The sequence below is a fragment of the Elephas maximus genome, chromosome 21 (assembly GCF_024166365.1).
Source record: "Elephas maximus indicus isolate mEleMax1 chromosome 21, mEleMax1 primary haplotype, whole genome shotgun sequence".
In the NCBI taxonomy this organism is placed as follows: domain Eukaryota; kingdom Metazoa; phylum Chordata; class Mammalia; order Proboscidea; family Elephantidae; genus Elephas; species Elephas maximus.
Window position 1 is genome coordinate 35113025 of NC_064839.1, and position 14766 is coordinate 35127790.

The window sequence follows — 14766 nt, forward strand, 5'->3', positions numbered from 1 at the left end:
GGCTGGGCCTGAGGGGGACTGTTGATCCTGACTCAGGTATGTTTGATCTGCAGAGTGTTCCCAAGTATACCCTGGTGGTTAAAGCTACTGACCTTCAAGGTTTGGGCCTGAGTACATCAGCAACAGCTATGATTACAGTCACGGACAACAACGACAACCCTCCCATCTTCAACCCGACAATGGTAATTCTACAATGCCTCATACAGTTTCCAAAAAAAGTTCTTTGTTGTTCATGAAATAAGCTTCACAACTGCACGTGGGTGAACTATTGAATGTTAACTTTAGACTTAGAAGCAAGCCTAAAGGTTTGAGCAATTGTCTTTGAGCATCTTTGCTCTATCCTTGCCCTGGGACCCACTGACACAGGTTTGTGAAGCTTCGAAAAGTACCCAATGAATCCATGTCCTCATATTGTGCACCTTGGTAGCAAAACTTAACGTTTCATTTATTCATTGAACAAATACTTTCTAAGTTTATACTAGGTACTGTACTAGACACTGAAGATATAATCACTAACAAGGCAAAGATTCTATTTTCATGGAACTTACAGTCTAGCTAAAGGGGTATTAGGTAACTTATACAGATTCTTGAATGTCAGTTATACTAAATGCAATCAAGAAAAAGGTACTGAAAGCCAAATAGAGGAAACTTTAAATTAAACCTTATTGTATTGGCTAGTTAGTAACAGACACCTGACTATTGTGTTTTAAACAAGTAAGTTGCTTTTTTTCTTTTCTGTAACAGGAAGCCCAGAGGTAGACACTGATCCTGTCAATAGAGACTAAAGCTCCTTTGTCTTGCTCTTCCACCATCTTTAGTACATGGCTTTCATACTCAAGGTCACCTTGTAGTCCAAGATAAATGCTGGAGTTCCAGCTATTATGTCTGCTTCATGCAGGAAGAGGCAAGGGGCAAAAAGGCTTAGCTGCTCAGTTGGGTCCTCTTAATAAAGACATTTCTGTGATGAACTATCTTATAATTTTTACTTATATCTCATTGGTAATGGCTGTCTACAAGGAAGACTGGGAAATGTAGTATTTTAGCCGGGTACACTGTTGTCACCAACAATATATTTAGTGAAGAAGGGGAGAATGGATATTCAACAGGCAGTGTCTGCCATCCTAACCTAGCCACCGTGAGTAGAAGAATGCTTCCCAAAACAGTGAGTGACATTTACATGCAGACTTGAAAGGAGGTCAGGGGAAGGTGGAAGAATGTTCTAGCCAGAGGAATGTGCAAAATGCCTTGAATCAAGAAGTTTGTGGCACAAGAAGAACTGAAAAATGGCCAGAGTGGCTAGAGTGTAGGGAATTGAATATGAGGCCAGGTCCTGCAGGATCTTGAAGGCTAAGGTAAGAACTTCAGTATTAATCCCGAGTTCAAGGGGGAACCATCAAAGGGTCTTAAGCAGAGGGCTAAAGTGACCAGACTTTCATTTTGTGAAGATCATTCTTGTTGCTGATAGAGAATGTTTTGCTGGGACAGGTGAGGATACACCAGTGTCTTTAGCTTGACAGTCAGCAATTAGGTTCGAATGTGCAGGAGGTTTCAGGCAGCTGGGGCCTTGGAAAGCTATGTCAGGAACTCCGGGAAGATGACACCACTGTCATCACCAGCTCTTCACCAACAGGAAATGAGGACCTGCTGGTAGAGTGACACTTTGTTCCCATCGCCTGACCTCTCCTACTCAAGACTTGGGATCAGGATGGACTCCTTTAGGCCCCCAAGGCCTGGCCCCACTGTCGGGTCTCAGTATGTCATAAATGACTCCCATTGTCTCCTTTGCTTTGCAGTACGAAGGTACGGTTCCTGAGAATAAGGCCAATGCTGATATCACCAGGCTCAAAGTGACTGATGCTGATGTCCCTGACACCCCAGCGTGGAAGGCCAAGTACAACATATTAAATGATAATGAGAAGCAATTTGTTGTCATCACAGATCCAGTAACGAATGAAGGCATTCTGAGAACAGCTAAGGTTTGTATGGTGCCTGGATGATGCAGAAATGGACAACATAGCTAGATGCCCCCACTCTCATGTCCCCTGGCGTCTTCTTGGAAGTATGTTGGTATTGGAGGAGGGCGAAAAGACTTTCCTAGGTTCTGGTGGACTGTGTGGGGTTTGCAGTGACTCTTCATGCTCACCAAAGAGGTAAGCTGTTGCACGGCATCCTAAGATTGAGGAGGAAGCACCATCTTTTTAATAGGTTCTTTCCCAGAAGCGTTCGCCTACCCCTTGTATCCATTTTGCAAATGAAAGGAAAAATGCTTCATTGGTCTCTGGTATTTTGCTGGATTGTATTAAAAGTAGGGCAAATGTGGTTGCTTTTGAAAGGTGCCTTGGAAAGCTGAAAACTCAGAAGTTCGGTTAGTTGTTTGTTGACGTCAGTTAGTGAAACACTTAACCACTTAACGGATTCCCAGGTTCTCCCCAGAGCTTTGGCTTCCTTTTGAGCAAGTGACAAGATCTTTCATTTCTGAATTAACTAAAGGGAATACTTGGACATTTGATGTCAACATTTCCTGTTATTCTGATTGTTAATAGACGAAAGAAGCTAATAATTTGAGTTCCTTGAAAACCCTGGTTGCATAGTGGTTAAGAGCTATGGCACTCCTTAGAAACTCCATGGGGCAGTTCTGCTCTGTCCTATAGGGTCACTATGAGTCAGAATCGACTTGATGGCACCGGGTTTTTTTTTTTTTTTTTTTTTAACACCATACACAAGGTGCTTCATACAAGTTCTGGTTTAATTCTATAGTAATTTGATAGAACTCTTTTTTTCTACTTATTTTGGTGTGGAAACGGGCCCACAGGTTAAGTTGCCCAAATTGCATGGTTAGGAAGTTGGTCCAGCTAGTATTTGACTTTGGGATTTGATTCTCAGCCCTACCTATGTTCTTGCCACCAGACCTAGTCGGGGTGACAAGCCAGGGTCTTCAGTGCATTTGCTGTTGGGAAAGCTGTGATGTGAACATTGGTATTAGTCTTGAATAAATAAATGACTTAAGGTGCCTATGTTAACTGAGGTTTACGGTTTGATATTTTACATATACTTCTTCTTTACCTTTATTCTTCTTGGTTTTCAACTCTAATGTGGTTCCATGTTAGTCAGTGGGAGCTTTTTAAAAATACCAATGCTCAGGCCTCACACTCAGATTCTTATTTAATGAACCTGTTGCTAGCTGCCAAGAAGTCAACCCCATGCATGGCAGGATCAAACCATTGTGGTCAAAGGGTTTTCAATGGCTGCTTTTTCCAAGGTAAATTACCAGGCCTTTCTTCCCAAGTCTCTCTTGATCTAGAAGTTCACTGAAACCTGTTCAGCATCATAACAACATGCAAGCCTCCACTGGTGGTGGCTGTGCTTAAGGTGCATTGACTGGGAATTGAATCCAGGTTTCTTGCATGGAAGGTGAGAATTTTACTATTGAACAGCAGCAACAGGGTTAGGGCCTAGGTGTTGGTATTCCTTAAAAGTTTCCAAGTTAATTCCTGTTAATGCAGCTGGTTTCAGATCTACTGATATATTCCCAACTATATTACGGTTCTTCAGAGAAACGGAACCAATAGGAGACACACACACATGAGATTTATTTTAAAGAATTGGCTCACATAATTGTGGGGGTTTGCAGGTCTAAATCTATACTGAGGCGGGCTGGAAACTCAGCAAGATATCTATGTTCCTGTCTTGAAACAGGATCCTCCTCTTCCAAGAACCTCAAGTTTTGCTATTAAGACCTTCAATTGATTGGATGAAGCCCACCCAGGTTATAGAGGGTAATCCATTTAAAGTCAACTGATTGTAAATGTTAATCATGTCTAAATACTTTCATAGCAACATGTATACTAGTGTTTGACCATCTATATCATGGCTTAGCCAAGTTGACATATAAAATTAACCATCACACCAACAAAAAGCAATAGTTAGGAATTTAATTTAAATGATAATAACAACATATAATGCATTTTTACCCTCATTTTTTTTCCTGCTCTTCAGGGCTTAGATTTTGAGGCCAAGCAGCAGTACATTCTATATGTGACAGCTGAGAATGAGGTCCCCTTTGTGGTCAGTCTTTCCACCTCCACAGCCACAGTGACTGTGGATGTGATAGATGTGAATGAAGCCCCCATCTTCATGCCTCCTATCAAGAGAGTGGAAGTGCCCGAAGACTTTGGTGTGGGCCAGGAGATCACGTCCTACACTGCCCAGGATCCAGACAAGTTTATGCAACAGAAGATAACGTAAGTGTGAAGTTTTCCATGCATGTAGCAACTATCTTTTTTTTTTTTTTAAACATTCATAATGTTTAGTTCATGGCACTTTATCATCATTGTTCTGTTCAAGACTCTTGTTTATTTAGTTTGTATTTACCTTTCTTTTCCTTTCCCTCCATCGTCAGCCATTCTGGGTTTAATGTGCTTCCTTTCTTTATGATCTTGTAGAGTAGTAGGAATGTACTTTTTTTTACTTGTATACCAAGCCAAAAAAAAAAAAAACCCACTGCCGTTGAGCCAATTCCAATTCATAGCAACCCTACAGGAGAAAGTAGAACTGCGCCATGAGGTTGCCAAGGAGCAGCTGGTGGATTTGAACTGCCAGCCTTTTGTTTAGCAGCCACAGCTCCTCACCACTGCACCACCAGGGCTCCAATTGTATATATGGTGTGTTATAAATAGCTTACTGCTTTTTCTCTTTTTCAACTTTAATCAACCTCAATAATGTAAACCACAGCCACAGGTGCTGAAAACACACATACAAATAAACCAACAGCCCCTGTCACCTTGCATGATAAAGATTGCTCTTTTGAGAGCTGGGTTTCATTGCAAATGTGGTACTCCAGTGTGATGCTGTCGTAACCCAAAGGAAAGAAAATTGGAGCACAAATCCAAAGAGGACATATCTCTGTTCTTTTAGTAATAGTATGATTTCCAGAAGCAGTAGAGGCCTTGGTCAGTGTGTCTACTTCCTCTCCTCAGGGAGATAGATTTCTGCCTGTTAATATCTACTTTAGAGGAAGCTGTAAGAATGCTGCCAACTCTTCATAAAAAAATGTTGTGCACATCCAGAGTAGAGTCATACTTGGTAATTGAATGTATTTTGTTTTGTTTTGGGGGAAGAGATTTTAGCATCAATGCTGGTGACTTACTAAAACAAACAAAACAAAATGTTCACATGAGGCTTCAACTTCTGAAGTTATTTGAAAATGTCTAGTTACCCTGGGAAGTCCTAACTAGGACTGGGAGTGGAAGGGCTGATGAACACCTTTCAGCTGTGCACGGATAAACCTGTAGGTGGCCTACAGTTGGGAGTGGGGTGAATGGTGTAATGTGCCCAGGCAGTGACCAGCAGTGGCTGCTGGAATCATTACATAGATGATGATTAAACCAAAAAACCAAACCTGTTGCTGTCGAGTCGATTCCAACTCAATAGTGACCCTATACAACATAGTAGAACTGCCAACTTTTTTTGGTTAGCAGCCATAGCTCTTAAGCACCACGCTACCAGGGTTTCCAAATGATGATTGGGAGCTTTAAAATGGATCAATCAGGCCGATAACCTCCCAAACCTTCTGATCAATTTTAGCATTTCCTAAAAGCGAAGCAGCCAGACATTATGTGCCACTTAATGTGATGAAGTAGGATGTACACAGCACCACTTACGAAGTATGTGTGTGTGGGGTGGGGGTGGTGATTGAAACAGAATCTAATCAAGTCTTAGAATCTAGTTTAGAAGAAATTCAGGGAACGAAGAACCAAGTTAAATGCCATGACGAAGCAGTCAGCCAAATACCAAATGTGGGAACTCCATATGACATGATCTAGCTTTTTTTAATAGATAAACGGCAAAAGAGAGGGAGTGGTTGCTATAGATTAAAAGAGTGTTAAGAGACAAATCAATTAATTGCAATGTGTAGACTGCTTGGAATCAGATTGAAACAATCCAACTATAAAGGGTACTCTTGAGGCAATCAAGGAAATTTGAACATAGGTAGGCATTAGATGACATTAAGGAATTAATGTTTTTTGGTTAGGTGTGTTTGTGGCATTATCCTTATCTAGTAGAATATATACCAGAGTGTATACAGGAGAAGTGCCTGGGATTTGATTTAAAATACTCTAATTTTGTACCTGTAGTTAATGTTCTGCTAATAATCCAAAGATACTTCTACGTGGTCCAAAATATAAGGCCTGGTAAAACGTGTTTTTAATTGAAGTCCTTAAAAATAGTGAAAACCCAAAGATAATATGGTAGGATTTTTGCTCAGACCATCAATGGCTGGGCAAGTTTGGGGACAAGGTTTTATTAACAGTATTTTAGAGGCCTTTACCCCTGGAATAAAAAGACCACTTTATGTAATTCATGGCTTTGTACTTCTAAGGAGGTAAAGACAAGCCCACAGAGCTTGTCTTTCCTTTTAGGTTTCTTCGCTTCCCTTTCTAAGTCTTTTCCATGACATCAATATATAACTGGGCAGTACACCTGTTTTTCATCCCTTTGTTTCCTCTGATTAACTGTTTCTGTGACTCCTAATAAGGTGATACTCGACAGGACTCTCTTAGCATTTTGAATAAAACAGGTTTTTGCTGTGTAAGATCGGAAAGAGCGTTGGCCTCTTAGGCACCTACCATTAAATTCCAGTAGTCCAACCCAACCCAAAGTCAATATGTCAACCTAAATCATGTCCACCATCTCCAAATGCCCTTGGCAGGGGAAATGCCAACATTTTTAAACCACTATACCCTTTAAGGAAACCCTGGTGGTATAGTGGTTAAGTGCTGTGGCTGCTAACCAAAGGGTTGGCAGTTCGAATCTGCCAGGTGCTCCTTGGAAACTCTATGGGGCAGTTCTACTCTGTCCTATAGTGTCTGTATGAGTCAGAATCGACTCGACGGCACTGGGTTTGGTTTGGGTGTTTTTTTTTTTTTTAAATACTCTTTAAGGAGCTAGTCTGGAGGAGTCTGCTTTTAAAACCAAATAGAGGAGTGAATGTAATTAGTATCAACTGAATTATATAGTTTTTAAATGGTTCAAAAATGGCAAACTTTTTATATATTTTAACACAATAAAAATTTAAAAACAGATGGGAGAAAGTGAACACATAGCAATGACAACAGAACAACAGAACTGAAAAATAAATAGGGATCATAGTAGTTATTACTTTAGGTAAGAATTATCAACAGATGCTAAATCTACTAGATGAAAGTTGGGCAACAGGATATTCTCAGATTTTCTCCCCTTAGGTTACAGATTAAAGCACTGGGCTGCTAACCAAAAAGTCAGCAGCTCGAACCCTCCAGCTGCTCCACAAGAGAAAGATGTGGCAGTCTGCTTCCATAAAGATTTACAGCTGTGGAAAACCCTGTGAGTGTGGTTCTACCCTATCTTATAGGGTCACTGAGTTGGAATCGACTCAATGGGAATGGGTAGGTTACAGATTAAAGGGAAAATGGGACCTTTTCTGTGCTGGTGGCATCTCACTTGTGCAAGTGATCAAGTTAACATCACCAGTAATGGAACAGACCGACATCACTGCTAATAGCACTGAGAAGAATATGACATCAAAATGCATTATCTGAATCTGATTATGAAGAAACAATCATACAATCCCAAATTCTACAAAACAGCTGGCCTGCACGCTTCAAAAGCGTCAGTGTCAGATTAAAGGAGACTAAAGAGACAAGATAACTAAATGCAATTCATGATATTGGGTTAGACCCTGAATCGGAAAATTTTTTTCTATAAATGACATTTTGGAGGAAATTATAAAACTTGAATACTTGTAATATATTAAATAATGCTACTATATACTATGACAAGGTTATATTTCCTGAAATTAAAAATCAAATTGTACTTATGCAAGAGAATGCCTTTGTTCTTTGAAGTATTTATGAGGAAAGGGTCATGATATCTGCAACTTATTCTCAAATGACTTAGCAATATAAGAAATTATGTATATGGGTCTAGACACACACAGAGAGAAAGCAAATTTGGCAAGATGCTAACAATCGGTGGATCTGGATGAAGGTACTTGAGTGGTCAGCATGCTATTCTGGCAAGTTTTTTGTAGGTTTGATATTTTGCAGCACAAAAGTTGGAAATAGACACATATATGAAATGGAACCGTAGCATTCCTCATCTATATGCTGCTTGCTGTTCCCATTCTAACCCAGCTCTTGTGCCTTTTCAGGTATCGAATTTGGAGGGATACTGCCAACTGGCTGGAGATTAATCCGGACACTGGGGCCATTTCCACTCGGGCTGAGTTGGACAGAGAGGACTTGGAGCATGTGAAGAACAGCACATACACGGCCCTCATTATTGCTACTGACGATGGTAAGGAGGCCCTGTTTGGGCCTTTGCTGCCTCACTCTCCTGACTAGCTTGCTTCCCTGCTCCCCACCCTTGTTTTGGAGGCATGAGTTCATTCTTTTTGCTTTGTTCTTAATTATACAAAAACACACAAATGCATTCTCACCAATTAAATAAAAACACACAAATGCATTTCTCATCATCTAAAATGCAAACAATTTAGATCAAGCAGAAGTTTCTCTTAACCACTCCCTCTTTATGCCTGAACCCCACTCCTCCTCCATGGGAGCAAGGCTGCCTGGGTTCATATCCCAGGTCCAAGCCTAACACCTTGTGTGACCTTCAACTTACTACTTAACTTTTATGTCTCTAAATTCCTTTATCTGACAACTGGGGGTGATGATGATACCCCATCTGGATTAAATGATTAAATTTATGTTAAAGAGCCTGGAATAGTGTCTGCCACATAGAACATGCTATATAAGTGCTATTGTTTTTATTATCATTATCATCATTACTAGCGAGGCGTGGATTCTTCCAGCCTGTTTTTTTTTTTTGTCGTTGAACATTTTATTGTGTTTTACACAGCAGATTTGTTTTCCATCCAACAATTGATACACAACTTATTCTGTAACATTGGTTGCTATCCCCACAATATGTCAGCACTCTCCCCATTTCCATCTCCAGTTTCCCTGCCCCTCCTTGCCTTCTCATCTTTGTTTTTGGGCAAATGCTGCCCATTTGGTCTCGTATAGTTGATTGTTCTATGGAGCACATTCCTCACAGGTGTTATTGTTTGGCTGAAAGGTGACCTCTGAGAAGTGCTTCAGTTTCAGGTTAAAAGGGTATCCCAGGGTGATAGTCTCAGGGGCTCCTCTAGTCTCTATCAGGCCAGTAAGTCCGGTCTTTTCTATAAATTTGAGTTTTGTTCTATGTTTTCTTCCCATTCTAACAGGGGCCTTCTATTGTGTCCCTGGTTAGAGTGGTGGTAGTGGTAGCCAGGCACCATGTAGTTCTTCTGGTCCCAAGGCAAGACGAGGCCGAGGTTCACATAGACTGTTAGCCTTGTAGTCTAGTTTCTTCTTTGGTTTCCCTCTTTCTCTTTTGCTCCAGATGCGTAGAGACCAATAGTTGTATCTTAGATGGCCACTTGCAAGTTTTTAAGACCCCAGACACTACTTGCTAAACCAGGATGTAGAACATTATATTTATAAGCTATGTTATGCCACTTGACCAAGTTGCCCCCCAAGGCTATGGTCCTAAGCCCTCAAACCCAGTAACTCAACCCTGCAAGGTGTTTAGTTATGTCTAGGAAGTATCCATAACTGTGTCCCCATGTGCTTTATTTTATATATGAATATATAATCAGCACTCACAAATATGTATATACATTTGCCCACAGAAACACCTACATGTGCATACTCATGTATTCATATGTGCTTACCTATACACATATAAGCATACACATCTACCTATGTAACCAAATACCTTTTAGTTGTTGAGATTAATTCTTCTTTATGTTATTTTTCCATAATAATACTGATGATGGTTCCTTGAGTACTTGAGTGTTAGGTGCTGTATTGAGATGCAAAAAATGTAAACAGAAGTGTATATGAACTTACAAATCTCTTTTGAAAACCATCTGTCATCCAATTAAAAAGGCCCTACCTTTTATGGTATGAGGCTTTTTGTGTGTGTGGTAAGATTTTAAATGCCATAGAAATTTAGGAAAAGGTGAACTGGTGGGGCTGTGGGGGGGACTTTTGAAATAGTTAAAATTCAATGAATGAGTAAAAATTATGAGAAGAAGAAAAAGAAGGGTGTCCTTAGTATGAGGAATGACTTGAATAACAGTTGTCAGTGTGGGAATAAGCATGGCTACCTAAGACATGACCCAAGTCATGGTATTTTCAATCACCATATATGCATGCGAAAGCTGGACAATGAATAAGGAAGACCAAAGAAGAATTGATGTCCTTGAATTATGGTGCTGGGGAAGAATATTGAATATGTCATGGGCCGCCAGAAGAATGAACAAATCTGCCTTGGAAGAAGTACAGCTGGAAGAATGCTCCGTAGAAGCAAGGATGGCGAGACTTCGTCTCACGTACTTTGGACATGTTATCAGCAGAGACCAGTCCCCGGAAAAGAACATGATGGTTGGTATAGTAGAGGGTCAGCGAAAAAGAGGAAGACCCTCAAGGAGATGGATTGACACAGTGGCTGCAACAACGGGCTCAAGCATAGGAAATACTGTAAGAATGAAGCAGGACCAGGCAATGTTTCATTCTGTAGTATGAGTCAGAATCAACTCAATGGCACCTAACAACAACAACCTAAGACAACAGCAGCAACCTAAGATGGTCAGACCTGCCTAACCAGGAGTGAAGATGCCCTAGGGATTAATGGGTTGGGGGCTTAAGGGGTGGGTTCCAACCTGGGGATGGATGGCTGAGAAGCCAGGATTAGATTGGGTTTGAGCTGATGGGAGGCACTGGGGATTCATTAATGTTCCTTAGTTGTGATATTTCTTCTGTATTTTTCTCTTAGGCTCTCTACCTGCTACTGGTACTGGAACCTTTATTCTGATCCTCTCTGATGTGAATGACAATGCCCCCATACCAGACCCTCGAAGTATGGACTTCTGCCAGGTGGACCCACAGCCTCATACCATATACATCATTGATCCAGACCTTCCCCCCAATACTTCTCCCTTCACAGCGGAACTAATGTATGGGGCAAGTGTCAACTGGTCCATCGAGTACAAAGATGCAGGTCAGTGCTCGAGTCTTAATTTTGGGAACTTTGCTCTGACTTCCATGCTTCCCCTCCCCTCCCTCCCCACCCCCCCATTTCTGAATTTCCCCTCTGAACTCCCCTTCTGTTTATGTTTCCCTTTCCCTCGACACTTGAGGCATCCTACCGAAGGTCCCTTTCCTGTCCTGGTATCTGAACTTTGTGATGTACTGCTTAGTAAACTAAAACACAAGTTGCTCGATTTTCTTTACTCACCTTTTTGATGTTTTTAGTTCCATAATAATCTTATTCTAGAATTAACTTTTTCTCCCCTGTTTCCATCTTTTATTTTTGTTGCTTCCCCAGCCCGAGAGTCTCTTCTTTTGATGCCAAAGGTTCGTTTAGAGCTGGGTGACTACAAAGTACATCTCAAGCTCACGGATAACCAGAATAAAGACCAGGTGACCACCTTAGATGTCTTTATGTGTGACTGCGAAGGGGCCGTCAACACCTGTAAGAGACATATGCCAATTGCTAACGCAGGATTGCAAGTTTCTGCTGTTTTGGGGATTCTCGGAGGAATCCTTGCTTTGCTAAGTAAGTGCAGCTAGCCAATGTTTCTGCTTTGACTTCTAAAATAGGCCAGGTTTATGTCCTAGAAATGATTTCTGTCTTTGTATTAGTTAAGGTACAGGTTAAACTCTTGTAAGAAAGAGACCCTAAGAAATAGTGACTTAAGAAAAGTAGTTTATTATTCTCTTAATGAATAGTTCAGAGCTAAGTGGTCCAAGCCTGGAAAGGCATACTTGTTCCAGGAAGTGAACAGGGGATCCAGGTTCCTTCTATTGTGTTGCTCTTTCATTCCTCAGTGCATTTTGAATGTGCATGCAAATTGCCTATGCCTCTTGGTAAAATGTCAATTCTGATCCAGTAGGTCTGGAGTGGGGCCTCAGATTTAAGCATTTCTAATCAAATCCCAGGTGATGCTGACTTTGCTGGTCTTTGGACCGCAGTTGGAATAGCAAGGTCTTAGGGTGCTGTCCTTATCAATGGGGTCAAAGTTTCTCACCACCATCTCCACATTCCATCCTGGAGGAATGGGGGGATGATAGAGAAAGTGGAGGACACGTACCTAGAAGTTGCATATGTCACCTCTACCCATATCTCACTGTCCCAAACCCACAGTCAGGGGAGACTGGCATATGTAGTCTTCCAGTGGTCCACGTGTCTGCCTCTATGACCTCATTTCCTTTTCTCTCTCCTTTGCCCACTCAGCCACTTCACCTTTCTCCAGTCACGCCAACCATGCTCTTGCCTCAAGGCCTTTGCCCTTATAATTTCCTCTGACTGGAGGAATACTTTTCCCCAGCCTTTAAGAAATGATTGTGATTGGTTTAAGGTCCTGTTAAAGGCCATGTTTGAAATTACATAAAATTGTCTACTATGTTCTACTGTATATATTAGCTTCAGTAATGAGAGCATCATTATGTGGATTGACTCTGAAAGTGTTTTAAAGGCAACCGGTGGCTGTCTATGGAGGCAGTGGTGCCCTGTGATAGCTTCTTCTTATGGTGTTCTTTTCTGTGGCTCTCATCGCTCTCTTGCACTGTCTCCTCCACCCCAGTCCTGATTCTGCTGCTCCTGCTATTTCTTCGGAGGAGAAGAGTGGTCAAAGAGCCCTTACTGGCCCCTGAGGATGACACTCGGGACAACGTTTATTACTATGATGAAGAAGGAGGTGGAGAAGAGGACCAGGTGGGTTTTTAAAAAAAGATGGTGAAAAACTTAATAGAAATCTCTTTACATGGGAAAAGTGATGATAAGGAAAAGGCAGATAGTTGAAATAGCTCTGTGTCAGCTAACATTTACTGATACTTCACTGCTCTGCATCCAGATGAGTGAACTGCAGCATAGAGCAAGCGGTTAAGTAACTTGTCCAGGGCCACACAGTTAGGAAGCATTAGAGCAGATGGTCTAGCTCCAGAGCCTGCATTACTCATCATTATTCTTTTTTGCCTTTCAGGACATGTACTTCAATCAAACGATCTTTGACATAATCTGTTTCTGTTGAGTTTCTTAGCTAGACCAAACAGTTTTTTGCTTTTTGGCAGATGTTAAATATCTAGGCCCTTTACTTTCCGCTCATTTTAGAGATGACCTTAACTTGTCTTACCCAGGGGTTTTCCGGGGATCTTTTGAAGGTCTTAAAGAATCTACTCTATTCAGAAAGGGAACTATGGGTCCCATCACAGAGTCTTGCATTTGACTCAGGTCGCACAATGGGCACAATTGCTGAGCTCTGTGGTCTTGAAAAGGGCCATTGATAACAATTTCAATGTTTGCCGTATACCAAGTATGCTGGGTGCAGAGAAATAGAAGATATGGTTCCAAATTTCAAGGAGCCTCTAAGTCTAGTTGGTGATACCAGATACGCTGTATCAGTAAACTGTTACCATGATAATGCTGTGTTATGTTAGGATTACTCAGAATCTCAGTGTCATACAACAGTAGCATATCTTTCTCATGCATTTCCGTGTTAGCTGGGGCAACTGCTGATCTCAGCTAGGCTCGTAAACATCTGTAGGTTGTGTTGAGCTCAGCTGAACTAGACTGTGTTTGGCTGGAGAGTTACAAATTACAAGTTGGGCCCAGGGCCCTTCTATGCAATTCTCATCCTCTTTGTACCAGTAGACTAACGTAAAATGCATTTTAAGCCTTTGCCTCTGTTGTATCGGCTAATACACAATTGACCAAGGCAAGTCAGGTGACTGAGCCCATAGTGAAGGGACATACATGTATGCTCTGTGTACTTCAAGACCAAAGCAAGTCACATGACAGAGTGTACCATCGATGGATATATATTCTTCCCACAGAGGCAAGGGTGGAGAAGGAGTGAATATTTTCTGAAAAATAATCTAATCTGCCATATACGCCCTGTGAAAAGTTAGTAAGACACCACAGTCTGTATCTGTACCATCAAGTGCTACTCAGTGTTTCATACTATATTTCTTTCCAGTGCTATTTAGGAGACTCTTAGGTTGAAGCTGTCAAAGTTAAATAAGCACTTGCTTGTAAATATCATACAGTTGACAGTTAAGGCATTATCCAATACCGTAATCTACAAACCAAATATACTAATCCTGTATGTGACTTTCTTGGGACTCTCCTTTTTACCCTTTGGTGTACTTTTACCTTTTCTCCAAAGGACTTCGACTTGAGCCAGTTGCACAGGGGCCTGGATGCTCGACCTGAAGTGATTCGCAATGATGTGGCACCTACCCTCATGAGTGTGCCCCAGTATCGTCCCCGCCCCGCCAATCCTGATGAAATTGGAAATTTTATTGATGAAGTAAGTAAGCAAGGTCAAAATCAAGGTGCAACTCATTTCTAACCTTAGAGAGGAGCTGTCATATCAAAAATGAGAAAAGAGAGTCTTTAGATATTTTTCCTTAACCAAGCTTTCTCCTTACCTAATCCCTGACCCTATTTTTTCCCCCGACTTTGTTTTTTATTTGTGTCCTATCCTAATTTCAGAACTAACAGCATCTTGTATTGGTCTCAGTGAATTTGTAAAAAAACATATAGTAAAATCAAGAATTACCAGAAAGGGTTTAGTAGAAATAGAAATGAAACTGAAGAGATTTCAAGTAGATCTACTTTGGGCTCACTAAAGGGTCTTTGCTCCCTACAATCTGATTCTGGTTGAGATATGATGTTAAA

At 41.1% G+C, this 14766-nt stretch overlaps 1 protein-coding gene across 1 annotated transcript in view; it reads left to right on the forward strand.

The window, feature by feature from the left end:
* Positions 1-14766, forward strand: part of CDH1 (cadherin 1) — a 71456-nt gene that overhangs the window by 54046 nt on the left and 2644 nt on the right. Inside the window, exons 8-15 of the mRNA XM_049864546.1 lie at positions 54-182; positions 1794-1976; positions 3997-4241; positions 8189-8334; positions 10861-11085; positions 11413-11643; positions 12671-12801; positions 14252-14395. Of these exons, the coding sequence (XP_049720503.1) occupies positions 54-182; positions 1794-1976; positions 3997-4241; positions 8189-8334; positions 10861-11085; positions 11413-11643; positions 12671-12801; positions 14252-14395 (1434 nt within the window). The remainder of the gene's footprint in view (positions 1-53; positions 183-1793; positions 1977-3996; positions 4242-8188; positions 8335-10860; positions 11086-11412; positions 11644-12670; positions 12802-14251; positions 14396-14766) is intronic.